This window comes from Diorhabda carinulata, chromosome 9 (assembly GCF_026250575.1).
Source record: "Diorhabda carinulata isolate Delta chromosome 9, icDioCari1.1, whole genome shotgun sequence".
NCBI classification, from domain to species: domain Eukaryota; kingdom Metazoa; phylum Arthropoda; class Insecta; order Coleoptera; family Chrysomelidae; genus Diorhabda; species Diorhabda carinulata.
The window spans coordinates 22,990,774-23,018,371 of NC_079468.1; the positions used below are offsets into that span (position 1 = coordinate 22,990,774).

Below are 27,598 nucleotides of genomic sequence, written 5' to 3' on the forward strand. Positions count from 1 at the left end.
TTGACCTATTCGTCTGTTGTCAGCAGAGATGTTCGACAAAGCTTGTTTATTATTCATTTGAATACACGCAAAATACTTCAGCAATTGATTTCAGGATTAAGGATTGTTAATCTGGTAATTTTTCACGTGAAAAAAAAACTTGATCTTTCATTTGGTAACATTTATTGAGTAGTTAGAATAAATTTGGATGAAGACAATTGGTTTTGGAATATGAATGATCACAAATTCATGTTTATTCCATTAAATCTCACTCAGATTAGAAGTGGAAGGTTTCAGGACTCTCATATAAAAAAGATCTTCACTTTTACGAAAACATTCAAAAAGTATAAGGAAATTAAGGAAGGAAGATGCAGAAAATATCAAAGATTTGAGGAAATGTACGAAGATGTCGAAGGAAGTAAATATAGAAGAAATAGACAAGATAGTAAAAGATTTGAACGAAGATTAAATTAATTTTTTATCACTAGAAATTTGTATAAAAAAGAGTAGTAAACTAAACAAACTGTTGGGGTTTTTGTTTTAGTGAACTATGAAAAAAAATTGTTAAATCCAACAAATTGGAAGATAAAAGAAGGTGATAAGGGATGTCAATAATACTGTTTTTAAAATTGAAAAAAGATATAAGGAGTAGAGAAGATGACGAAAGGAAAGAGATATAGTAAGTGGCTGAGCAAAACCACTAGTAGGCTCAAAACCCATTCTTAGAATAGCTACCACAACTCTGAGGACTTTGCTTGGACTATAATTTCTACGACGATGAATAGACATACCTGGTACGAGATAAACAAATGGAAACATAGGCCTGATTTACTACGGATGATCCGATTTATGTTTGGATAAGGAAGAAACAATTTTAGGAAATTAAAGCCAAGATTCCTGGTTAGCTTTTCTGAAGATAACGAACTATGCTAGTGTGTAGTAACTTTGAAGACCGTTTGAGGACATATTTTGTACTGATATGTACGAAATGATCATCAAGATTACGTTTATTCTTCTTTTTCTAACTGGGTAATGGAACTGTATGCTAAATTAACCAACAGTTTTTATCCAAGCGTTCCACGGAGTCCTTTTTAAGTTTTTAGCAGCTAAAATTCTTCCTGTCTATCTGCATCCACCTAACTTACTAGATTTAGTATTATGTAACTTCTGGCTATTTTCGAAATTGAAAAATGTGCTTAAAAGGAAACTATTACTAACACTTCGAACGCTGGAACAGAGCAGATGGAAGACATCTAAAAAGAAACCTTCCAGACATGTTGAAAGTTTTGATTTAATAAATGGGATGCTAACAACTGAAAAATAAAAGGAAAAAAAGGTATTAAATAAATTTCTATATTTTCTGTTTAGTTAGAAAGCTTAGAAATTTAGAAAACATTGTTATTTTACCATAATTATTCGATAAACATATGAAGATAGTTTTAAAAGTACCTGGCCTGACCTAGAGGTAGCGGTAGTTGCTTGGAAAAATAAAAGCTGCACTAGATTCTACTCTGGGTGAGACTGTGGTACATCGCAGATTAACTGAAAATTTGGACATGTGGCATCTGAGCGCGAGATGGCATCGAACTTATCGCCGAAAAAAGTGTATGGAAATGAAGAGAAATCATGTTAAAAAATGAATATATTTTCTACCAAAATTTGTGTGTTTTCTTTGTTGGGCTCTCTATTAGAAGCGATTCACCAGCATACAATTTCATACCGTAAACTAATACCAATAATTATTGTCTTATCTTTGATTGGTGACATCGAATTTGTGTATCCGACATCAATTTTCGATAAACTAAAGTCAAATTCGAATAAATTGAGATGTCGGACTCACTATTTAAAAAGAAGCAACTTTCATTTTGTTGTTAACTATTAAAAAAATTGAAGATGCACTAAAATGTATAATTTCAATAACAAAAAAGAATCATAAGTATTAACAATGAACCAATTTGCAAATTATCATTTTTTATTAATTACGTAAGATAACAAATTTTGTGGTATCATCTTTTATATTAGAATATCTCATATCTTTTTTACACATCCGAAATACTATGAAAAATTTTGCATTAATACGTCTTATAAGTAAATATATTGAATCTATTATCTGTCTTTCTATCTGTCACGCAATTGCATTCATCCTCGGAATAACATTGATGTCCTCGATTGTAGCGAATATTCTCCATTAATATCAATACACTTTGCATCCGATTGAACCATTTATCGAAGCATTTTTACCAAATACCTCCAAAAAAAGTGATTTGAACGGCGGGTGACCAATCAATTCGATGTTTTGTTCAAAAACGTTTTTGTTTTTGCCTGTATTTTCGGAATAACAAGACATATCGCAACAGTTCCGTTAGATCATCGTGGAATGGTCAATTCTCAATGGTACACCAGCATTTTTTACCAGGAAAATTCACCACAGAAGACGAATCATTCTCCACTACGACAATGCAACATCATTTCAAATAAAAACGTTTTTGAACAGTCAAATCATCGAAGTGATTGGTCATCCGCCTTACAGTTCTTGTTTGACACACGATGATCAAAAATGAATTGCGAGGTCAACGTTTTTTCTACACCTGAAGAAGCGGTGGATGCGTACAAATCACACGAATGGAAATAATGCCTGGACAATTGGTTCGAACGCATACAAAAGTGTATTGATCTTAATAGAAAGTATTTTGAAAAATAATGAAGCCATACCTTCGTAAAAATAGGCTTAAAACAATTTCTAGTTTCTAATAAAAAAGATTACAAATCCTTTGACTGTGTTTGGGCAAATAGTAAATCCCAGTGCAGCTAGTATGAACCTTAATGTAAGAAATAGTTGAAAACAATTTATAATAAACGATTTAGGTAAGTTTTTAGCAGATTATAGAACTAAACTACTTATTGAACATGCAGGAAATTTGCGGAGTTGGGGATAATGACATACCAGTTATAAAAACAATTATTTATTGATACGAATTGTTATGAATCTTAGCTTACAAATTATTAATTGCTTAAGAATATCACGAAGAATTATTTTTTATTTTACATTATCGTTGCTTTATAATTCATACGGCTCCTTAGTATGCTGCAAATGAATAAAAACAAATATTAACTATTACAAAATAACAATGTATGACGATGAGTAAAAACGCGGTTTTTCGAATCAACGAAACTGTGAAGTAGAAAGAAATAACCATAAAATGGGTAATGATAGAATCAATATCAATAAACTAATTTGTTTTTTCATAATATAACTAATGAGTAATTATAACAATTGATTTCAACACTACACGCTTTCAGAAAAATTTCCCAAACTAATTTGAAGTAATCGAGTTCTTTTTTTATTAGTATATTGTAGCGGCTAAGTACTATTATATAAGCTTATCCGGCAGCGCAAATAACCAAGGATCTAAATGTACAACACCATAATAAATCTCATAGTTTTGCTAAACGATTCACAAAATCAAAATCTTTAATTCAATGTCATTTTATAGTAGTGAACTAATTTATGTACGCCATCGGTATAATAGACCCCTTTTTTAAGGTCTTTGATTGGAAATCGTTAACTGATAATCCTAATGAGGGAAAGTATGAGAAATTTTGAATTTATTTGACCGTCAAGGACACTGCTACGAATTTGGGAAATTTTTGTACTGCGGATCCAAAGAATCTGTTACCTGTTATTTTGGCGACCATGAGTTATGTGAATGAGTCATAACAAAGTGAAAATTCATAGTTTCTACATCTAATTTTAGCATAATAAATAAATAAAACAGTTGCGACTGCATGTTAGTCAGCTATTTTTTCCCTTAAGAAGTCGCTTTCACCTTTAACCTGCCTCATATGCTGAGTTAGTTGAATTTCAAAATAACGAGTGGTACTTACATGGTGGAGGGCTGGGAACTGAAACAGAAAAATTGAATAATTTAATCCAAACGATAGCAAAATAATTATACAATTGAAAGTAAGTTGTGGATTGTTTGGGGGGTCGTTGTGGCTTTTCATCGGCTCTATTTCTGTATCTTCAAAAATATTTTCTTCTAAGTCTGTGATTTCAATGGTATTTGACGGGATAGTGACCTTTCAGAAGACCTACCACGTTTGTGGTGTCGTATTTTCTTATGCCTAAAGTATTTTCCCATTAGTACTTCCATCTTGGCTTCCACGTCCACTCAATAGCCTTCGAGGCCGCTTGGTTATGGAAGATAATGTAAATATGCTTTCTAGACAGGTTCCTATCTAAACCTTCTTGAACATACAATTTAGCAACTCGAAAAATAAGAAGTGATTCTCCTAGTGGAGTGGTTTGGTTGAAGAGACGCAGTTCATTGATCCATCATTGGCGTTTATTGACTACCATTTTGAATGGGATCTCTGTCTCAATCAGTTAAGTGAAGGAAGTGATATTTAGAATAACGAATTTAACAATATTATATTGATTAGATGTAGAACACGATTAGAAGCAGTCAAATTTTATGGAATTGGTGTTGGATCGATCGAAGTACATTAAAACTCATTAAATTTGTTTGAAAAAATGATCACAAACACTCACCACAATCCGAATCATAGTCGCAAGTTAGTATCTTTTGATCCCAAAACTCGCCTGAAGGACAATCCATTAAATAAGCAATACCATTAGAACACATATAGAACTTTGTACAATCGAAAGGATACGGGAAATACTGATGTTCGTACGTGCATTGTGGTGTGGTGTAAGGTCCTGGAGCTGAAGTCGTCGTACTTATCGAACTTGTAGTTTTCGTAGTTTTTGTACTTGTAGGTTTACCTAGAGGATTGGTGAGCAAAGTATGAGAAACAGCGTTTTCGAATTTGAAATATTACATCTTTCAGAAAACAAAATGTTTTTTACATAACAGTAAAGATAGTATAATCTTGAATTCGTCCAAATTATTAGTACCAATCAATATTCAGTGCTTTCCTGGCCTTAATAACAGCTTCGAATCGATTTTTCATGGGTCGAATAACTCGATTTTTCCGTTTTCTTAACTACGCTCTGGAAAATCCATGGCGACGGCTTCGACATTCTGTAAATACTACCGTATGGAACCATCAGTATGTGGACGGGCATTAGTATGAAGTTTTCGCCGTTGAAACTGACGTAGGTAACGACGTAATCCCCTAAAAACTCTTCTGTGTTCCAATACAAACCTAAACCTCTTCCAAAAGCTATGCAAATCTTTCCCCAGGTCTTCTGTAGAATTGTCATCTTCTATGGCTACCATGCATGCACGCTCTGGTTCCGTCTGAGAAAAAAACCGAGCCCCATTGATTTTCAGTCCACTTAACATGTTCTGGCTTTTTTAGTCAAAAGTTTAAGCCAATGAGTTGCATCAGGAAAGATGATTTGGATTCCACATAAAACGCTTTTTATTTATGTACGTTTCTAGTTGAAAATTTTTTACTTTCAATTTCTGAAGACAGACTGAAAGGTTGTAATTCAAAATTTAACTATAAAAGGAATTGACACAATTTTACATGCATCAGTCTGAATAATACGTACCGGTAGACGATGTATTAGGAGGATACGGGATAATGTTGGCTGAAAATTAAAAGAAAAAGATTTAATCGAATATATAGAATTCTCGTATCGTGATTTTTGTTTCACAACAATCCGTTACCCTAGTTTTAAGTCGCCACTATACAAACTATACAACAACGGCTAAACTGGTTTGTCTACAGAAACGGTAGATATGACAATCGAAAAAGTAGGGTTCAAGGTAAATAGCTGACGTTAACTTTTAGCGCATGTCAAGTTTTTTTTTGTAGCAGCACTGGTCTCGTCACTTTATAGCCACACCTCGTATATATATATATATGACAGTATATAATGATAGATCATTCAGTAAGTTATTTTTTTAGATTTAAGATTATCATGTGATAAGATAACGTTAATACGCAGCTTATTTTCAACAAGGAGATTTCTGATTGATTTATTGATAAAATTATCGTAGTCATGCTGAAAACTTTAAAATACTCTGATACCATAACTGGACAATTTTTTGAAATTCTTTTTAAATCGTTCATCACATAGCATAGGATAATAGTCCTGTCAAATTAGACCAAAAAATAAGAGTGAAGCTACATAAGTTCCCATCAAGCTGGAAATCAGTAAAATTGTTTAAAATACTGGATTAAAAAGAGAAGTTACTGCCTATTTGACGAGAAATCTATGGATTTAATCGTTAGAAAAACAATTGTCATTAGGGTAGTCAATCTATTACTCGACTTCTTTCTTGAAACTTACTGAAAACTCCCTATACACATTTTGTGATATACCAATCGCTGTGATTGCGACAATTTAAAATATCTGACGACGTATTGAGAGGTTGAGGTATTTCGAATGAATAAAGTCAAAATCAGACAAAAAAGCAAAAAAAAATACACCAAAAAATACGAGAGAAGTTTTGGCTAAAGCTAATTACAAGTCTGTTTGCGAAAATCGGGCAGAAATTCCAAAATAGATAAGAAATATGTAAGCAACAATCTAAAGGAACAAAATGTAGTTCAAAAATCAAGAAAATCGAATCGAAATCTTTATCGACGACGGGAATGAAATGCAGAGTGTCCTAACTGAAGCCAATGAAACATTTTTGTCGAATTTTGAAACAAAACGTTTATTCTAAAGGCTCAGAAATAAGAGACAATTTTGAGCAAACTGTGGCGAACGCTAGATTCAGTAATTCATAATTAAATACAATATTTAAAAATCAAAAAATTAGGAAAGCGGGTACACTCGGTACTGATTCAGTTATACAAAATGTGTATAACTATTATTTCATAGAGTACAAATAATTAAATTAAAAGAAACAGTTTGTATAGAGGACAGCAGTCAACAACTTTTGTTTCAACATTTTTTTCAATTCCTTCACATTTTACACGACGATTTTCTCTTATCTTCAACGATTTCTGGGGTAAACACAGCGGGATGTCGAGGTTCGTCAAACCGCCCAAAACATTTTTCCAAAAACTGATGACATTCATTTGGATAAATGCTTGTTTGATAATTATGATAAGTCACCTGAATCGAATTAAATTTTATCACAAAATATCACAAACTCAAATCTATCACTGAAAATACAATTTTAGAGTGATTAATTTTTGTTTTTGTATGATAGTTATCTGTAGATAACATTTCGAAGCTTATATGTAAGAAAATGTGAAATGCAAATGACAACTTTAATACTATTGATGCTACCAGCTACGAATCATAAAACATCACGTTCGAGTCGATAAAATCATTTACATACTTACAGCAATCGACATTGTCACTTTCGTCGCAAGTTTTCTCATCATCGTTCCAAAGGGAATCGTCGGGACATGTCAGTGTGTAAAGGACACCTCCATAGCACTCGTAAAACTTTTGACAGTCGTAAGGATAGAAATAGTAAGCAGTTTCGTTGTTGCTACAATCTGGATCTATTAAAAAAAATAGTTTGATCTCAAATTTAATTCTTTTCACACATTTGTCCATGTAATTATTTCCAAATTTGGGCTATAAAAACTTTTACTATTACTGTTGATAACTTTTTTTGGTATATATAAAATAACTTTGTTATAAGACTGGTATTAGAATGAAAAAAAGGAAAACTCACCTGGGAATGGTATTATATCAGCTGAAAATAAAAAAAAATAAACACGTTATAAAAATATCTAGTTAAATGTGAATTTGGAGCTTGTTTTTCATCAGGTTTTTATAAATAATCTCACACACTGTGAAAAGGGTTCTAGATTATGTCATTGGAAGCTGCGGGTTCTAAATAGGTCAGACCTCAAATCCTTTTAACAGGTTTTCAAGATTATTTCCTAAATTATGAGCCATAAGATCTCATATTTCTGATCTCTCATGATGTGGCTAACATTGAATTACTCCTGAATAATATCTACGATCTTCTTCATCTTGTGACGTGTTGGATGATTTGTATGATGATATCTGCATCCTACGGTGGGACCACATCTTCGTTCCAAGTCTCTATATTATAGTCTGAGAAGCCATAGCCATTGAGCATCCGTGTTCTCAACTCTAAGCTCTGATCTCGACGACATAGAAGCTTTTTGATCTTCATAAACAAAACACAGGTTCTCTCGGTTAGATTAATTATTTCTAAACATTAATCCATGGAAAAGTTAACACTTTGGTGAAATGATTCAACATGTTTTTGAAGAGAAGTTTAGAATAAATTGCAGAACTCTTATTCTTTGGTGGAGATTTTCAATATGTAGACTTTGAAAAGGAGTGGAGATAAAACACTCCTTGCTTCATTTCCATTCTATTTTTTAGTTTGAATTGTACGGTACAGTTTCATTATTACTTTTATATCCCTTATGTTGAGGTTTTTTCGTTCCAGGGCTTGTATTAATTGTTTGTGTCTCAATTTAACAAATGTATTAACATAACCGATAAAACAATTTGGTTTATGTGAAAAAATCGCTGCGTTTCTAAACATTTCTTGTTCCAAACTGTATATTTGCTGCAGTTTCTTTAGCTTTTTAAATTCTTCATTGTGTGACTTCAGGAAAAAGCTTCAACAACATTTTAGCAAACGTAAATTGAACGATCTAATCTAGATGTTGTTCCTCAAGTGGAGCATCTGCAGGTAGGTCGTCAGGACCAGAAGCTTTTCCATCTTTAGGTGATTCAATTGCTGCTTTTACTTCTTCCTAGAAAATGAACGCTTCTATTGTTATTGGTATTCATTTCTTCTAGTTCTTAGGTAGAATCCATTGATCTTTGATATCCAACACAATATCCCTTCCTTTATCTCTAAGGATTCATGATCTCTGTCATTGTCCAGATTTGGAAAAATCTCTTTGGCTGGTGTACCATTTAGAATTGGCCGTTCTACGCTGCTCTAGTCGAACGATAACATCTAATCGACACGAGCTTTTTATTGAGTAAATGTTAAATTAAGCGGCATCCAACGCGAACAAAACTTTTTGACAGCCAAATGTTCAAATAATTTTGAATGTATACGAATGGATCTGATGCCCAGGTATGCCTCAATCTCACGATATTTCACATGCAATATCAGTTAACGCACAGCTTCGATGTTTTCTGGACGATGAAGTAGATGAAAACTAATAAAAAACGATGATTTAAAACTTCAGTTAGAATCCTTTTTTCATGACGATATACTTGGAAAACCAAAATAAAAAAAGACAGTAAGGTGTGAAACTTTGAATATTCTTCTAAATAAGCTTCTTCGATGTTAATATTCTATTGTTGTAATACTTACAGCAGTCGACGTTTTCCTGAATGTCGCAAGCTTTAACTTCATCATTCCAGTACAAATTATCCGGACATACTTCAAGTTCGAGCTGCCCGTTCTCGCAAGAATAATATTTTTGACAATCATATGGATAATAACGATAATGATGTTGTCCGTCTGTACATTCGTCTTCATAAATCTTCAGCAAGTTTGAAAAGTTGATGTAGTTGTTATGGCCGAAGCCACAACTTATAACTGAAAGAAAAAAATACCTAACGCGTCTGATTCCTACATTTGGAAAAGATAATACTAAAAACAGATATTTTTTAGATTTTATTTGCCTTTGCAGCTCCCATAGTCGAACTATACCTTAGATGTCACTGGACTTGGAAGAAGTCTAGACCACTAGGTCAAATTCTATCTTTCAGTGCGAGAGGTTTGTTTGTTTGAGTAGTTTCAATCAAAATTAGTTTTGATTAAGTGTTTGCATACTAGTTCCTAGTAAAAAGAATGCGATATATCCAAAGAAAATTCATAGTTACATTTGAAATATGAAGAAATTCTGTGAAGGAAATCCGTGAGAAGAAACAGCAGGTGGTGGACTGTTTAATGATGCTGCAGTATTTGATCGAAAGAAGAAAGGTGCAAAAATACCAAAAGACAGTAATTTTGGCAATATTAAGATAATTAGAAAAGATACCTGATGGATATTACAAAACTAACATCACTAGGTAGAGGTATAAAGCTTAATGAGAAATTTCCTCAATTTCTTATTTCCTAGACCTCTTTTATATGGTTTTGTCGATTGATTTTAGGTCTCTATCAAATATAATTTCGTCCAAAAGCATATAACGTCGACGTTTCGACTATTTATACTCTTCATCAAATTTTTTAGAATATGACTAGCGCGTTATTTAAATTTTTAGTTGCTGCCCAACATTGCGGAAGATCAACATGTTATTCAGCGATGAGACACGTTTTCATTTGAACGGATACGAAAATCGCCAAAATTGTAGTTTTTTGGACAAAAAAAAGAGTCCAAATACCTCATACATAAATGCCCGTTGCGCGAGTTGTTTCTAGAATAGGTGATTTCACGAAGAGGCGATATTGAATGGCCACCTGGAAGCACTGACTGATTTTTTCTTGTGGGGTTATTTTAAGAGCGTCGTCCATGAGAATTTTCCACGAAATTTGACAGATTTGAGAAATAATATAGAAGGAGAGATCAGGAGTATTCTTCAACCACATATTTTAAAATGTACGTAAAAAGTTTGAGGAGTGCCGTCAACTACAACAAATGACTATTATACTTTTTTTTCAACTAAAGCAGTTGGGTCGTTATGAGACACCCTGTATGTTTGATATAAGTAATGAGATATGTTACTTACAGGTATAAAAATAGCAAATACTCAACACTACTCTCATTGTATTTTCCGAACTAAACAACTGATTAATTTACAAAACAACACAATGTATATATATATAGACGTTTTTCGTTGAAAGACAGGTTAAAGCTTCATTGATAACATTATCAGTTAATGCAGGAAATGTGAGGAATTTCTGAGATTCTATCAAGCATTGATCAATTGTTTCAACGATAATCTGAAAGACGAAGATTAAAACTATATTAAAGATAAGACAATCAATGTATCAATTGTTTCGAGGAATTTCCTTCAACCATATTTCCAAACAAAAATCATTTTGATCGAAATTTGAATAAAGTGAACTTTATCTTAATTCTGATACTTAATATATAATACACAATTCAATAACGTTCTACAAGGCCATGTTCTACAAGACCTTAATCAAGCCTTTGGTAGAGTACGATTGAGGCACTATAGAAGACAATTTTAGATCATAAATATCGGGAGATTTTGTAAAATAACAGTGTTTCGTATAATTTTCGGCGATTCGGCAACGCCGCATAATTTAGTTGTACTACGTCAACCGTCGAGAAGTAAAAACGTTAATTTTTCAACAGCAATAATTTTCTATTATTTCAACCCGCGAAAAAAGTATAGGATAACACATAAAATGGTCCTTCGAGTCGGAAAAATAATCCCAAAATGGGAATGCTGGAAAAATTAATATAAAATGAGAATTTTAACTGAAAAGATCCAATGAATGGTCATAACCAAAGATCCGAATAGATAACGTAGACAACGATGTAATACTACAAACGATGAAAAACAGTTAACTTGGGATAGCAATTTCAAGGTAGAGGGATTTATTGTAGGATATTTAAGAAAAACAATATGAAATAACAATATAATGATCATACAGTGCCTAGAATGAGAATTTAAGATTGTAGAGAAGAATTAGGAAATCAGAATTGTTCAGGATGTGAACGAGTCCAGTTGGACAAAACAGGACACTAGACAGTCCATTGAAAAAAAATGCCACTAGTCAGGAAGAGGCTAAGAATGCGAAATTAAAAAGGATAAGGTCCTTTTATGAAAAGAAGATTTGTATTTCATATATGTAGAATTTTTTTTCCATGTCCATTGCTTTGTCACATTTTGGAAAAGTATATTATTATTATTATCAACAATTACAATACTTTATGTCATTTTATCGAATAATTATACAAATAAGTCTTAATATAAGTATAACCCATAGGATTCTATGGTTTTAACAATAAAGCTTCTTTAGACCTTGATAAAATCATTCTTTGGAATTAAATGGAAAAAAATTGTCCCACTGTATCTGCTTTGGATTCGTATCTAGTTTTTCCCGGACAAGAATTCCGCCATGGATCTTAATAAATAGTAATCTAGCCGTGCAAAATCAGGACTAAATGCTGGATGATACGGTAGAAGTTCAATCTGAATCTGGATAGTTCTCCAACAAATCAGCTGTCAACGATATACCTCGACATGGTTAGTTACACTATCTGGAATTATTTCGAAAAACACCTCATAAATCAAAAATAAGACTATATATTTTCATTATAGTTTTACAAATTTTATTTCATACGAAAATACTCGAAGTACAACTTGAAAGTACGATTCAACTGTCCCTCCTATACATAGAAATCGACTAGAGTATGACGCTTTGTTGATGGCCTCACATACGACCCTTTTTTGAATTCTTATAATCGAATAAATTTATTTTTTATACATTATAGTTTGTTGATGCTATTTCATTGTTTTATATCATTAATGACAATTTAATCTAGTTTCTAAATATTGAGATATCTGTCTTATATAAACAACCTCATGTTTAATATTAATTCTTCACATTTCTTGGTATTTTAGTATTGTGAATTTGATTTTATTGAAATATTTTGATAATGTATTATCCCCTTAATTTGCTATTTGATGTTTGTTATGAAAATTCTTGTACATATATTAGTAACGTAAATTGATGTTATTCAATATTTTGAACAATCCCTTCGTTAAGAGTTGAAATTGTCGGAGCTTTTGGACGTTTAAATCAAAATACTTTTTCTAGTTCTAATCATATGTATTTGAGAATTATTATTACAGAAATTTCACTCGAATATTTTGGTTAATAAAAATGCGAGTGACCAATGGAATTTTGAATCTGTATTCAGAAGTTTTATTCAGAAACACTTTTTATTGGTGTTTTTTTTTTGTTTGTATTAATCTTTTGTTTTTGTCAATTGATATTTTCTCCGTGTTTGTTTTTTAAATTTTGCTTTTTCATTTGATCTCCAAGCAGTTTGTATGAATTTTCATTTCTAGTTTTCTTTCCAATTATACGTTATAGTAGTTCGAGTGGTGCAGTTTGAAGACACCTCCAGTTATTGCCATTGAACCTCTGTATGTTGTATACGTGCCTTGGTAGTAGATTTCACACGCTTGCAGTTCTTCCAAGAAATAAATCCCGATTAATTGCCGTTCCGGGCATCTTCAAGCGAGATCGGTGCTCATGAACCACGTCTGTCTGTCGAGTAGGTTCTGCTGATACGGCCCTATTGGGGATTATGTTGGACAGTTCAGAAAAACATCTGTCCTTATAGTATCTGTAAGACAGAGTGTCCGATCAGCGACTTTTTTACTTTGTTCTAAGCTGTCCAAGCTTCTAGTCGACTCCGAGTCGAATTGCTTCGAGCATCTTATTGATGGATTTGGAAACTGAGCTCCAAATGTGAGAGCAATAGTCTAAAAATGAACGAATCTGGATCTGAAGCTTTGCGATTTAGGTCTTAAAGAGGACTCCAAGTATTTATCAAGCTTAGCATCCAAAAAACAAATTTGAGGTGATGGTGCTTTAAATGTCCGTATCGTTTCATATTTATTATCATATTATACGTAGGAGGTAGAGGTTATATTAATCAAAATACCTGTTTTACATATATAATGATTTATTATTATTAAATTTGATTTATTCTCATACACGTATTGCGCTTGAAAATTATCAATAATTATTCTGGCCACGGAAATTTGGTTAATTTATCATTCAGGCTAGTCTCTAATAACCTAAAAAAGAAAAAAGAAAAAACATCATTAATTTTCAATTCTCCCCCGGAAATACGATCTTCGAAACTCGAAATTCGTTCATTTGCTCAACCATTGCTTGGCATATACGAAGTAAGATCAAAAAATACGATGATTAAAGTTTTTGTAACAGAAATAACTTACAAATAATTCACGAACGTACGTGGATTACGCTGTATACTTTGAGATACAACAAAATTACAAGCAAAGAATTTATTTGTCTTTAAATTAATCACCAACCGAGTTCTCTATATGATTCTGAGTTTCTACTCCCATGCAGCACCCAGCAAGTTACCATAATCCACATATAAGTACGGTATTTTCAGTTAGAAGATATTGAATTTTATTCGGGAGGAAAAACATATTCAAAAACTAACCGAAAAATCAATTTCACCATCTCGTAAAAGCGAAAAACTATTAATTGAATTCAAACGGAAAATTTAGGGATCAAATAACATTTGCAACATCGAATTTGTAGCTTAACACACAATATACTTCTTTTTCAACTTCTCATTCATGCTTCAATATCTCTAAACAACTTAATAAACTTCAAAGTTATAATATCTAGCGGTACTTACTTGGTGAAGGTGAAGGAACTGAAAAAAAAAACAATAAATTAGATCTGAATATTCATATTTGAATCACTCAGAAATATCTGAGAGTAGATCTTTCAATTGTTGAAACTCCAAGCGAGAGAGACTTTGAAACTAGACTCCAAAAGAAAACTGTATTTCAGCAAGGACTGCGAATATCTAGGAAACATTCTGGACAGTTAAATCTCTTGGAAGTACCATCTAAGTTCAACAACATCTCAATAACTGCTCGGGTCTTATTTCTACTAGATAAGATATCTTCAAACCTAGGCTTAGAATTCTCTGATCTAAAATAAGAGGACCTGCAATAAAGCAATGAAACGCCAATGCAGTTCTGAAAAAACTTGAAGGACTTCAACAGATTACCATCAGTGTGCAGCCTTCCAAAGCTCACTACTGGATAACATATATATTTAAAGTGGCAATCTCCTAAGCAGAAGTATACAAGACGAATGAACGTGAATCTAGAAAGGTACGCTTCTGATATGTGATCCAGATTACTGCGTAAGATGTTGACCATAGTCTGCAGATCACCGTAAACAGACAGATGGTTTACTAAACTGATTTTGTGGGAGTATATAAACTGAACGGTTTAAAGACAGTGGAGCTGCTCTGGATTCTCGAACATAAGTTTGCTAAATACTGTCACAGCAAACCATTTCTACCAAATACCGAAGGCTGTGAATTATATTGAAGGCCTGCTTTATTAAAACTTACAACCACCGAATATCCCCTAAGAAGAAATGCAAACTTAGTTGTTATCAGTGGAAACAACATGACGGGTTTTCGATATCAGTGCCCTCGATGGTACGTGGCAGAACTAATTTATTTTCGCGGCGCATTTCAATTTACAATCCAAGAAAACCTAGTAGACTTTACAACGTCACCTTTAAAACTTCAAATTGTTTTTCAATTTTGATATTATGGCTGTTGTATATTGAGGAATTTGATAAATTACCATTTCCTGTTAAACAGTCGAAAAACCCGATTTTTGTTTATCAAAACGACTAATTTTCTCTGTAACAATGAAGTCTGAGAAATTTTTCTATTGAAATTTGTAAAATCACTCTTTCCAGAAATGTTGAACACTGAATATTAAAAAGATTTTTCCAATTTAGAAGAACACACATGAGGAAAATGTTTGGGAATTCGAAACAATGATTATATATTTTGACAATTGACATTGACAGTAATAACACGTTTTCATTACACTAGCGCTACGATTGGTAAATGGCAGAACTGAATTTTTGTTCTTATTGGGTTCATGGAGTTTCCCAAACATTTCTTTGATTTCAGTATATTGAAGTTGAAATTAATTGTGGGAAATACTCACCACAGTCAGTATTGTAGGGCCAGTCGCAGGTTTGTACTTCATTATTCCAAACTTCTCCAGCTGGACAATCCATTAACATCGCTTTACCGTTAGAACACTCATAATATTTTGAGCAATCATAAGGATACGGGAAATACTGATGCTCATAAGTACATTCCGGAGTTGTGAGAGGTGTTGGAGCATTAGTTGTAGTTGTTGCCTTAGTTGTAGTTGTTGCCTTAGTTGTAGTTGTTGCCTTAGTTGTAGTTGTTGCCTCAGTTGTAGTTGTTGCCTTGGTTGTAGTTGTAGGACTAGTTTGCGTTGTAGGACCTGTAAAGTTGAATAGAATAATTTCAGTTTCTTAATTTATCGATTATTATTACTTTCTAGAATAGTTGAGAAATTCTTTTTGGGTATTGATTGACTCATAAGCTACGTAGATAGTCTATAATTAAAAGTAATTAACGCAAAGTAATAGTGAAAGTAGTGATCGGTTAATTCAAATAAAAAATATAATTAGTGATAAATTTAAGACACAGTGTGTATCTATTCGCCCGCCCTACCGCTAGAAATAGTTTAAATAAATGAAAAAAACACTACATACCTGGAGATGATGAACTGGATGGATATGGAATTATATCAGCTGAAATAATAAAAAAAAAAACAGATTAATACAAACAAAACATCATATCATTGTATAAATAGATATAATTCTGTGTATCTGTTCAATCGTTTAATTGTTATTTCAATTACAATAATATTTGATCATAACTGATACTAAGATGTCGATAAAATAAAAAAATACATTTCAGAATGCATAACACGTCGTTATGATATATAATTCAGAGCAGTGATTCTCGGAAAATATTTATATTTGAGAAATTTTGAGAAAAGCTCCTTAAAGAAGAAGAAATTTCTGATGAAAAGTCCCGACTCCCGGAACTTCATCTCTATTATTTAAAATTTTATTGTAATTTGTAATTATTTTCCGTAACCTAACACACACACACACACACACACACACCAATGTGTACTAACTCTAATATATTTCCCAGCTTTCAAATACTTTTTTTATATCTTATTTATACTTTAATATTGTATTTAACCTAATTTCAGTCCCAGACGATGAATATAGTTAAAGTTTTCGAAAGCTCGGAAATATATTAGAGTTAGTACACTTTGGTGTTTAATTTTACCACAATTCCACTACGAAAACGCTTAAGATTAATTTTTCACGGGTCAAATACGTAGCACTCATCAATTAAATATAAATTAGATATAGAAACTATAAAAAATAAAACTTTTTAAACAAAATTCTATTTTTATTTTATTCTTATTTTGTTATCCATGGTGTGAATGATCTATTGAAAACGCAAATTGTAAGTGTAAATATCATATTTTGATACAGTCTTGAAGAAGTCAAATTTTCATTTGTTTTTAAAAAATTATAACTAATTTTAAATCATAAGTCACATTCTTTGGAAGAAATTTCGAACTTTTTTGAGTAGCAGCTCTCTAAGAAGCTATTTCGAAATAATAACCACAATAGGATTAGTATTTAAGACAGCATAAACATGCATGGTGTGTTCTTAACAGTCTTGACATCCTTTATTTAAATACGTTTTTTGTTTATAGGTTAATTTTAGTGAAGCGTGAGCTTTACTCAGTTTTTCAGTTTTTAAAACGTGTCATGGTGTCATAAAGTTTTTTAGACATGAAAGTATGGACAGATAAAACGTTATCGATATCTCATTGTATTTTTGTTAGAAAAAAAATGAAAATTCTTGTTGAATAATGTAACTAGAGGAATTTAAAAAAACATTCGTTTCCACTATAAACGATTATTTGAATAATAACCTTTAGGTTAATAAATAATAAAATAATAATAGTAAAACGTTAAGCTAGAGTCAATAAAATCATTTATATACTCACAGCAATCGACATTGTCACTTTCGTCACATTTTTTTTCTTTATCGTTCCAAAGCGAATCGGCAGGACATGTCAGTGTGTAAAGGACACCTCCATAGCATTCGTAAAACATTTGACAGTCGTAAGGATACATGTAGTAAGCAGTTTCGTTGTTGCTACAATCTGGATCTGTTGAAAGATAAAACTAATTTATTAAAATACACATTTCCGAAATTTTCATAGAACTTTGGAACGTATAATATTTCCTAGAAAGTACCAACACAAAGAGCTCCTCACACAGAACAAAACTTGTTTATTAACCATGTTTGACTATTTTTATTTATGATCAACCCCTTGCGATATTTATTATTCCATTATTTTTCTATTCCCAAAGTATAATTTCTTTTCAAACTTTCACTAATGAGCTCAAGCTCATAATCAGGTGTTTGGAATACTACTGATGAATCTAATTCTACCTTACGTGGAGGTTGAGGAAGATGATACCATCATCAATCTTCCTTTGGGTTACACGATGGTTAAAGTGACGAAGATTCACGATCTCGTATTGGAATATCGTCGATTGAAGAAGTGCGAACATTCAAAACATAGCTTGGATCATAATCTGCAGGAAATTTCAGGCGTTTGCTGATTCCATCCAAAAACAGCAACCGTAAGATTATTTTACATTGTGCAACAAATAACCTTCTGCTGTTCATATTTTTTCGCCATAGATCTGCATATTTACCGAAAAGTTTTCTAATATACATTCCTCACTGGTAATGGTAAAACTACTTGATCTAAGCCCAAACATAACAAATCACCTCCACGTCCAAAGATCCCAAACACTAAAATAACTTTTGCCAATAGATGTTGTTCATATGAAGCTTCGCTTAAAAATGTGATTACTTCTTTTGCCTTTAATAGCCTGATCTTCAAAAAAGCAATCAATCAATTTGAAGTCTGATTGAAGACAACCAATCAGTACAACATTATACTGAATTTCAGATCTCAAAATCGTGGTAGAATGAGCTTGGCGAGGTGGGGAAGCTGCTACTTGCTTAACTGACTGACTTTTTGTATCAAATAGAATAACTATCAGTAGCAAAACGAGTTGAGTATAACCGCGTGTACTAGGCGATTCAAGAATGTATACTGAAAGCAAATTGATGTCAAAAAAGGGCCCAAATATCAAAATCAACAAATTATCTCTAAGAATAAATCGTCACTAGAAATCCAAAGATGATCTCTGGTATAAAAAAATGTGGAATTGGAAGAAATGCGATTGGTTGGAATACCAAGGAAAAATAATTATTAATCATTCCAATAGATCGACCGTGCTTAGTCGATTGGTCAAAAGTGGTGTACAAGAAAATAAGCTAATAAAAATTACTGGTCACAACAAAACAAACTCAATAAAACCACAGATCTCCGCCTACGGCTTTGGTCTGTTTCCAAGCAATCAAAATCTGGATTTTATTAAGGTCCCTGGGTCATTCCTACTGAATTTAAAATGTCCTTACACTAATTATCCTTTTGTGTCGTTGATCACATGTCCAGAAACTGATTTTCCCGTATTTGTATGACTTTGTCATGAAGAAAATAGCACTTGACTTACGGAAATGGTCCGCATTCTTTGAAAAACGAACACTTCTTCTGTAAACCTTGAGGCTTATCAATAAATGAAGTTATAGTATCAAAAGATTGTTTTTTAGTATTGTACTTGAATAAAAAAGAAATACTCACCTGGGAAAGGTTTTATGTTCGCTGAAAAAAATAAAACTAGTTAACAAAATTCTCAAATATTGTATACGTCGTAAATATCAAGATTTGAATGTTAAACGAAAAACTGGAACAAATTTGTAACAAATATACAGGATGTTTCTAAGTTTATGCGACACAATTCAATTGAGATGAATTTTTTCTATAACAAAATTTGCTCGAACCAACCCATTCCGTGATATTACCTTTAATGTTGGTGACTGAGATTGATTTTTAAGGCTACGTTCATGTATTTTGGCCAGAGGTGGTTATTTCCAGCATTTATTACGAATTTTATTACATTTTACTGTTTTCCACTCAATTTATTGGAAAAATCATAAATTATAGTGTCCAGTTTTCTCTCTGTAGCTATTGGTTTCAATTCAACAATAAAAAATCTTTCTGAATAACATCAAGGATTCCAAATTATAATTTTATTTCATAGAACTCCATCTAATAAAAAAGTTTCGATAGGAAATAAAATAAGGGTATAGGTTTACCATCGTGTAATATAATAGGAATTTCGAAATTTCTAGCACTACTGAAATTTAAAAAAAAAAATAAACTCAATTCTAATCATCTACTTTTAAGTGAGGGCCGAAGAACTTTTGTTTATAGAAAAGATACATCTCAATTTTGAATAAGCAGTCACCTCCTGTCGTATGGATTTAGAAACATCCTTTATATAGGAGTTTTTGAAAATATCGAATCTCTCAGACATTGAGCTTTATCTAAACTATACTCCAAGAAAACAGATCCAAGTTAAAGTGTTCGATGGATTCAAACAACTTAATATTCTCATCAAAAACTTGTTTAAACGCCGAATGTTCAGCTCGTTTGTGGGACCAGTTGATCGGGCTCTAGATGAGGATCAGCTAAACAGCCAATGGACTCAAAATCCATTCTTGACGTAACCAAGAACAAGCCAACAAGATGTGTCTTCTTCTTTTCTAACTTATCAACTGCTCTACTTGAAGCGGCTATAAATTCAATGGATGACTAGTCTTTTAGCCAGACGCGAATATCTGAGACCCCATTTCTATATTATAGACATTATTTGAAAATGTAAATTGTTGTAAATTGTTTCATTTTTAGTTTTAGTTTCATTTTATTTTGTTCAACTAATGATTCGAGTTTAAACATTAGTGTAGAGGTCCATTCATTTCAAATTTATGACTAATTCTCCTCAGGTCTAGTTTAATCCCTTTCTAGGAGCTCTGCGTTATTTAATAACTTTATTACCCTGGTTTTTCTCAAGTATAGACATATTTTAGAAGATATTCAATCGACCTAACTTTGTTTTTTTTTCTCTAACCCCCCATAAATTCGAAAAAAACTTCGAGTCGCTGTTCGTAAGGCAGACAAATGATATCCCGAACGTTCTTGGTGTATAGGAAAGAAAAAAAGCAAACTAGGTCAACTTTGGGCAAGACTTTTAGTTCGCCTAGTGACGTTGAAAGGTGCCTGATTGACTTTTTGATATTCTCAAATAGGTAGAACGGCCTATCAGTAAGCCAACTTTGAATTATGATCGGAAACGAAAGAAAAAATTTAATCCCAATTTATAACTGTTTAATTCAGCTTCAACACTTTAGCAACATTTAAAGAAGCTTTGAAATTATTATTTCGTCTTTGAATGGTTCAGTAAAATGAATTTTTCTCTAATAACTCTAATTTTGATCTAGTGGAAACTATAAACTCAGTCGGTATGAGCGATCCATAGAAACATCCGTTAAGATGTTATTTTGTATAATATGATTATTTAAATTTTGACTTTCTAATACTCACAACAATCGACATTTTCTTTGACATCGCAAGCCTTGATGTCTTCGTTCCAATATAAATCGGATGGACAATCTTCAATTTCTAGTTTACCGCTTTCACAAGAGAAATATTTTTGACAATCGTATGGATACCAGTGATAATGATGTTGACCGTCCGTGCATTCTTCTTCGTAGGCCCTCACCATGTTAGAAAAAATTTCGTTATATCCATAGACATAACTAACTAGAAAAGAAAAATGATAAAACATGAAACTAAGGTCGTAAAGTTGGATAATTCAAAACTACGAAGAAGCATAAAATTAATGAGTTGTGAAAGACATAGACAAACATGGGATGTATTATAAGACACAAAAAAATCTTGACACACATTTATATTTGATTCAGCAACTGTTTGTCTATCCTGTGTAATCTTTTTGGCATCATGCAGTCTCATATTTATTGAGGGTTTTGTTCGATCAACTCATCTAGTTGGAAATCTGCCTCTTGGACGTTTCACTTCTATGATTAATCGTTCCAATATTCCCGATCTTCTAGATATATGTCTCAGGTACTGCAGACAAATGCGGTTTATTCTCGTTAGCAGCCTTGTACGTTGAGTTACTGCATTATTTAAAAAGTAAGTATGTGGTATGGACGATTATGTCCACCTTGAAATCCATACAACTTCATATAACTGAAATTGTTGTTTAAAATATACGGCTTTCAATGTAAATCTGGTCGTTGTTTTCATGATAATTTCACAGAGTATCCTGACCATGAATTACACAGTATGACAGTTCGTTTGACAGCAACATTTTGGTGAATCAAGGTCACTACCATTTCTATCTTGTAATTATCAGTTTGAAGGCTACGTAACATCCATCTCGATTATTCCATTGATACTAATTTTACTTATTGGTGAAACTTATTTGAAAAAAATTAATTATAGGTATTTGTTCAATGAAATAAATCCATTTTAGGTATTTTAATATGTGACTTACTGGTTAACAAATAGCAGACACTCGAAAGAACCCTCATTTTGTTTTACCAACTTAACAACTGATTATTTGTAACAATGATAGAATATATATACTTTTTTCGTTAAAAATCAGTTTAAAGTTTCATTGATAACGGTTATCACTTTTTTTTTATTTTATTTGTTATAGGAAATGTGAGCAAAAATTATCAATCAATGATCAGTTTTGTCGATAACTATTGGCAAAAAGAATCAAATTCAAATTCAAATTACATTCTTGAAGATAAGAAAATGATTGATTCAATTTGTTTGCATCAAGGTTAATTGAGAATCATCCATATCCAAATTTTGGATTTCATCTGACATATCAGCTATTGAAAGTCGTTTCTTTCTAAAAAAATCAGAGCTGTGGGGTTATTACTGACCACTTTAGGCTTTAATGGATTACGTTAAATTATGAAAACATTCACCACATGAAATCTTATTAATGAAGTCTGATTACGCCTAAAAGAACTGCCAAAAACATACACGTTTAATCGTTAGACCTAATATGCTGAAGGGTTCGTTGTTATGAGGTATTCCTTGAGGTATGAGGTATAAAACTTGAGCCTCATATATTAATTTTAGTAAATATTGAACTAGCTGAAATGAAATACATTGCTAGGGTCTCCAATAAAAAAAAGTTGATACTAGTTTTGGCTTATCGAATGTTATAGACTGTTTCTCCAAGGTTTAATCACTGGCGAAGACCGTGAAGCCGGTCCTGTTCTATTATATTGACAAAATGTTCTGTATTATTTACAGTATGTTGTTTACAGTAAATTAGATATTCCGACTAGAAGATTGTTTAATGTGTAAACAACTCCTTGTCCTGCCGAAAGACGATCGTTTAATTAGACGATAAAAAAAAGGATTAATCTTAACAAAGGATAGTTACTAGAACCTGTCATGAAGAGAGGTAGACTTAAGCGGAAATTTTGTGTATTTGTTGGAATAATCATTACAGAATATCGAGTTATTAATACCGAGATATGTAGTGGGTAGTTAATCAGAATTTATCAGTTTTTATCAAGGCTTAAATACCTAGAAACGGATTATCTTACGACAATGAAGATGCTAAATAACAAACTGCTAAACTTGCGCGAAATAAGATCGAAGGACTTGGTGGTATTGAACTCTTACCACATCTAGTACTTGCATCATGCTATTAATTCAAATTCATGGCGAAATTGTTGGGTGGTGAGAATTAGAATGCTAAAGAGATGTTGCTACAATTTTATGCTTCCAAACCAAATTTTCGTCGAAAAAACAGATCTAACTATGGATATTTAAGCGCACTCCTGTTGTAAAGCTTCCCTTGGACCTTTAAGGGTGCACCTGGATCACTTTGAGTATCACTGGTCTAAGCCAATGAATGATTTTACCAAAAATATAATACTATAGGCTATAGAACTTTTTTGTGTGATTATTTAATACGCAAAGTGAGTACTGGAAACCGATATTATTATGAAACACCCTCTATAGTATATTCTTTTGTTAAATCTTGTTTTGTTTGAATATATTTGGGAATGAATATGAGATAATATTTTTAGAATTATTCACTCGCAATCAGATATGATAGGATTATAGAAAAAATAGTATTTGTATCTAGCAATGCCTATCGCCTAGGCCAACAAACAATGTTTCGTCTGGAAATATATCACTATTAGATACACAATATAATATTATCAAGACTAGATCTTGGATACATTTTGAAAAAATATCGAAAACAACACGTTTAATTCCCGAGATATGAATAAAAATGTCAATTTGAGAGATAAAAAAGTGAAGTAGATACGGATGTCTCGAATTATGTTAAATTAGATAATGATGAAACACTTGAAAATATTTAATTCGATTTAAACTGACGTTCGAAATCAATCAATATTTATTATTGGATAATACTAGGAATAGATAAATCAATTTATCGATAACCACAACTGATTAGGTTGATAGAATCTGGGGAACAAAACAAATTGAGTACAAAGGCGAAAAAAACGCGAAAAAATTGAAAGTTGATAGATATCGCACTGGCGAATTAAAAAGAAATCGGATTAGGAAAACTTGGAATCTGAAGTGGACACGAAAATGTTGAAGAAAGCTTCTGGTAAAAAAATGACATGAAATCGGTTCAAAGACAAAATAATATATATAGGCAAAGGAATTATATGGATATGGGGTGAGAAGTTCTGTTCAAACGATACAGGACGATCTATTTTTACATGGTGGTAATCTGAAAGACAGTATTTCTTGACGAAATCTGCATCTAAAAGTAAACGGCAAGTGATTAAATACTTTCTCCAGCTTTCTTAACTTGATATTTCATATGACTGTAAATTCAGTCTAATTAAACAAGAGGAAGACAGACCAAGATGGCCAACCTGGTTCTTTTCCCTTAAATTGTCATCTTTCAAATGACTTCAAACAAATTTACAGATAATACCAAGCCATCAGATTAAATTTTAACCATGCACACTTGTCAAGGGTTGACCAGAATCCAATATTTCGATCAAAATATCTCATAATCCTCATCACATTCACTAGGATACATTTATTTTTGTATCTTTGCATGAAAAAAAATATAGAGCTGGTGGACTACGCACTCCTAGACTCACAAATTCAAGATGCAAGCTTCAACACATCTGTTCGTATTGAAGATGGGTTTCAAAGTTCAAAACTATGGTAACAATTTCTCGAATTATCATACTTTGACATGTTGTAAGGATACAGGATAACCGATGGACAGAAAGAATTCTAGATTGGAGACCGAGAACAGACAGACGAAATCCAGGAAGACCCCCAACGATATGGACTGACTTTATTGGGTAGCAACCGCTCAGAGCAGAGAAAACTGGAAGCATTTGGAGGAGGCCTATGTCCAGAGAGGCTGAATGATGATGATGATGAGTCTTTGACAGTGATTAATGACAGAAGAGACAGATTCCGCTAAAAGAAATTGTCCATTACGTAAATTTATACCACAATATTGAAATGTTTCGATTCAGGGGTTTTCCGGAAAATAAAAATCGCGAGAAAAGTCTTTTGGCATCAGAGACAGATCTTCAGAAACTCGATTGAAATATTGACAGGTTTTCACCTTAATGTGATATAATTAGACGGATTTGTGGAGAGTTCAAAACTTCCAACAACCTTTGTAGAAAGTACAGCCCATTATAAGTAATGATGATTTGGGGTGGAATATGTTATAGTAGACCATCACCCTTGGTCTTCAATGACTCCAACTGAACGTTACACTTCTAAAATTTTGATTTTTTTCAATTGTTTCGTCTCGTCATTGGCATTCATCAAACTCTTTCTTATAATAAAATTCCCTCAGTCCACCTTCTTGGGAGACATCACTCCTACAAGATAAAAAGTAAAATTAAAAAGTGATGAAAACCAAATTTACTTATTACGTTAGAGGGATGATATCTCTGAATAATTAGGTGAAGGAAAAATTGTCTTTTTGTCGCACTTTCTAGATAATTATCATCATTATCATAATTTTTCCACAATTAATGTATATTTATCATTCGAATAACTAATAAAAATATTTGCTTGTCACTAAATACTATGCCGTTTATCTTATCACCACTTCTTGAAAGTGTAATATATTCAATCATTATTAGAACTGCATTATCTGTATGGATATACACTTTAGTTGAAACTCCTATGACGTACGGGGCCATCGTGGGGCGGCCTTGTACGGAGAGGGTACAAACATATCGCATTCATGACTATCACAGACTCCATGTGTACGATCCCCCAACTAGAGGTTATTACTGAATCTCCTTCGTTTAAATCTACCCATACAATCCGATATTAAGAGGTCTATTGGCTGAATATCCTCAACGAATTGCAGGTTGAAGCAACTGGAAAATAAATCGCGGGATGCAACCGTTTGGAAGCACAAATTACCAACTAAGAACAGTAGACGGGAAATACCAAGCCCGTTATTCTGAATAATGGATATCCTGAACCTAAGGCTTGTGATGGAGTTAAAAACGTATCACTATAACTGGTGAATGATAGCGATAAGGTCCAGCTCACTTAGGTACCCAATCACTTGGGCAACAACTTTTATTTGCTTTGCGAAACAATCATACGAGAAGCTTAGGTTACTGTCTTCATCAACAGTCAACTGTTTCTCTCGATCAGACACGAAATTTGACCAGTGAATGCAGCTGGGGCATAAAAGAGGTAGAAATTGCAGACCACGTCATCGGTGAGTACTCAGACTCACAAGCGCGAGGTTTAAACACATTGACAAGCCGTTTAAAGATTCAAACCAAGGTGCCTGATCAGCTTTCAAAGGATATCTGTCTTTGGTAGTTTCAAATAAGACACAACACATGGAAAAGAACTTATTGCATTGATTTACTCACCTTGCATCTCATGGTTCGCACACTCATGCGCTCGTTCCGGCTTATTCACGAGATCATGATGAATTTTCCATATTTTCGTTACTCGCCATACGAGGATGGTCCCATAAGTACCTGATCCAATAAAGAAAACACAAGAATATATATTTATTTTTTAATGTAATCTCCTTTTAGTTCTATAAACTTTTCCTAGCGATGTTCAATAATTCGATACTTTTGTTCCTCAAAATAGCCATTAACTGTCTCATTTTTGGAAAATCTTTGAACACCGAGCAGTTTTTTCAAGTTTGGGAATAGAAAATAATCCTAGGGGGCTAAATCTGGCGAATAGGGTGCTCGAGGTGACAATTTAAACTTCAATTCAATTCAATTTTGGCCGTTGCCAAAACGGATGTGTGAACTGGTGCAACAACACTTTCTTCTTAGTCAAACGTTCGTACAATACTCGCCGTTGTAAGGTTTTCTTTTTTCAAGATAATCAATGGAAATTATCCAACGCGCATCCTAAAAAACCGACGCCATAAATGGAGCCAGCTTCCACTTGACGGAAACATCTTGACGACGCTGTTTTTGCACAATTGTAAGCAATATCAAATAACGACTATGAATTTTCTCCATGTTTACAATTTCAATGAAAACGTTTGATGGCTACCAAACAAATACTAAACAACGTGGTGTCTTCAAACTTGAAACTTACGCTGCACAGATTGTGTACTTTCTAATACGATGGGCATTTTTCAAGCAACTACCGCCATCTGTAGCTCAAGTACTGGTACTTCCCTATTTAAATCGGCTGCTGTTTCAGATAAAACGATATGACATTAAAAAGGCAACGATATAGCAAGGAAAACTCAATCTGGAATGCTTCCAGTACTTATTGGAATAAGTAGATTGCAAGCCAGGAAAGTAGTTTGGATTGATTTTCATTTTATTCTTGTTCGTAGTAAAAATACCCGCCGCTATTAAAACCAAGCATTCTTTCAAATCAAATAATAGAAATTCAAATATTTTCAAACTATTTACTTTGTAAATAAAATTTTATTAGATGTTATATGATATGGACATTCATTTTATTTCGAAATGTTAGAAATCAACGTGATACCTTATCAATTTTGAAAAATATTATTTGTTGTCACTGGATTATCATTTCATTTTCGTTATTATCTCCTAAAACTAAAAAATACAAGTGGAGACT

At 32.7% G+C, this 27,598-nt stretch overlaps 2 protein-coding genes across 4 annotated transcripts in view; one reads left to right on the forward strand and one right to left on the reverse strand.

Annotated features, from left to right (window-relative positions):
- LOC130897737 (neuroligin-4, X-linked-like) overlaps positions 1 to 27,598 on the forward strand; it is a 245,898-nt gene that overhangs the window by 107,603 nt on the left and 110,697 nt on the right. The gene's annotated exons all lie outside the window — the stretch shown is intronic.
- LOC130897745 (probable chitinase 10) lies at positions 2,927 to 22,180 on the reverse strand. The gene is made up of 16 exons (XM_057806626.1): positions 22,008 to 22,180; positions 21,032 to 21,250; positions 19,229 to 19,249; positions 17,510 to 17,674; positions 16,182 to 16,220; positions 15,599 to 15,907; positions 14,251 to 14,268; positions 12,080 to 12,102; positions 10,598 to 10,655; positions 9,234 to 9,461; positions 7,593 to 7,613; positions 7,252 to 7,416; positions 5,501 to 5,539; positions 4,532 to 4,765; positions 3,865 to 3,882; positions 2,927 to 3,064 (listed from the first exon to the last, which is right to left on the reverse strand). Exons 1-16 carry the CDS (start codon positions 22,042 to 22,044, stop codon positions 3,057 to 3,059), a joined length of 1,602 nt encoding a protein of 533 aa, XP_057662609.1. The 5' UTR covers positions 22,045 to 22,180; the 3' UTR covers positions 2,927 to 3,056.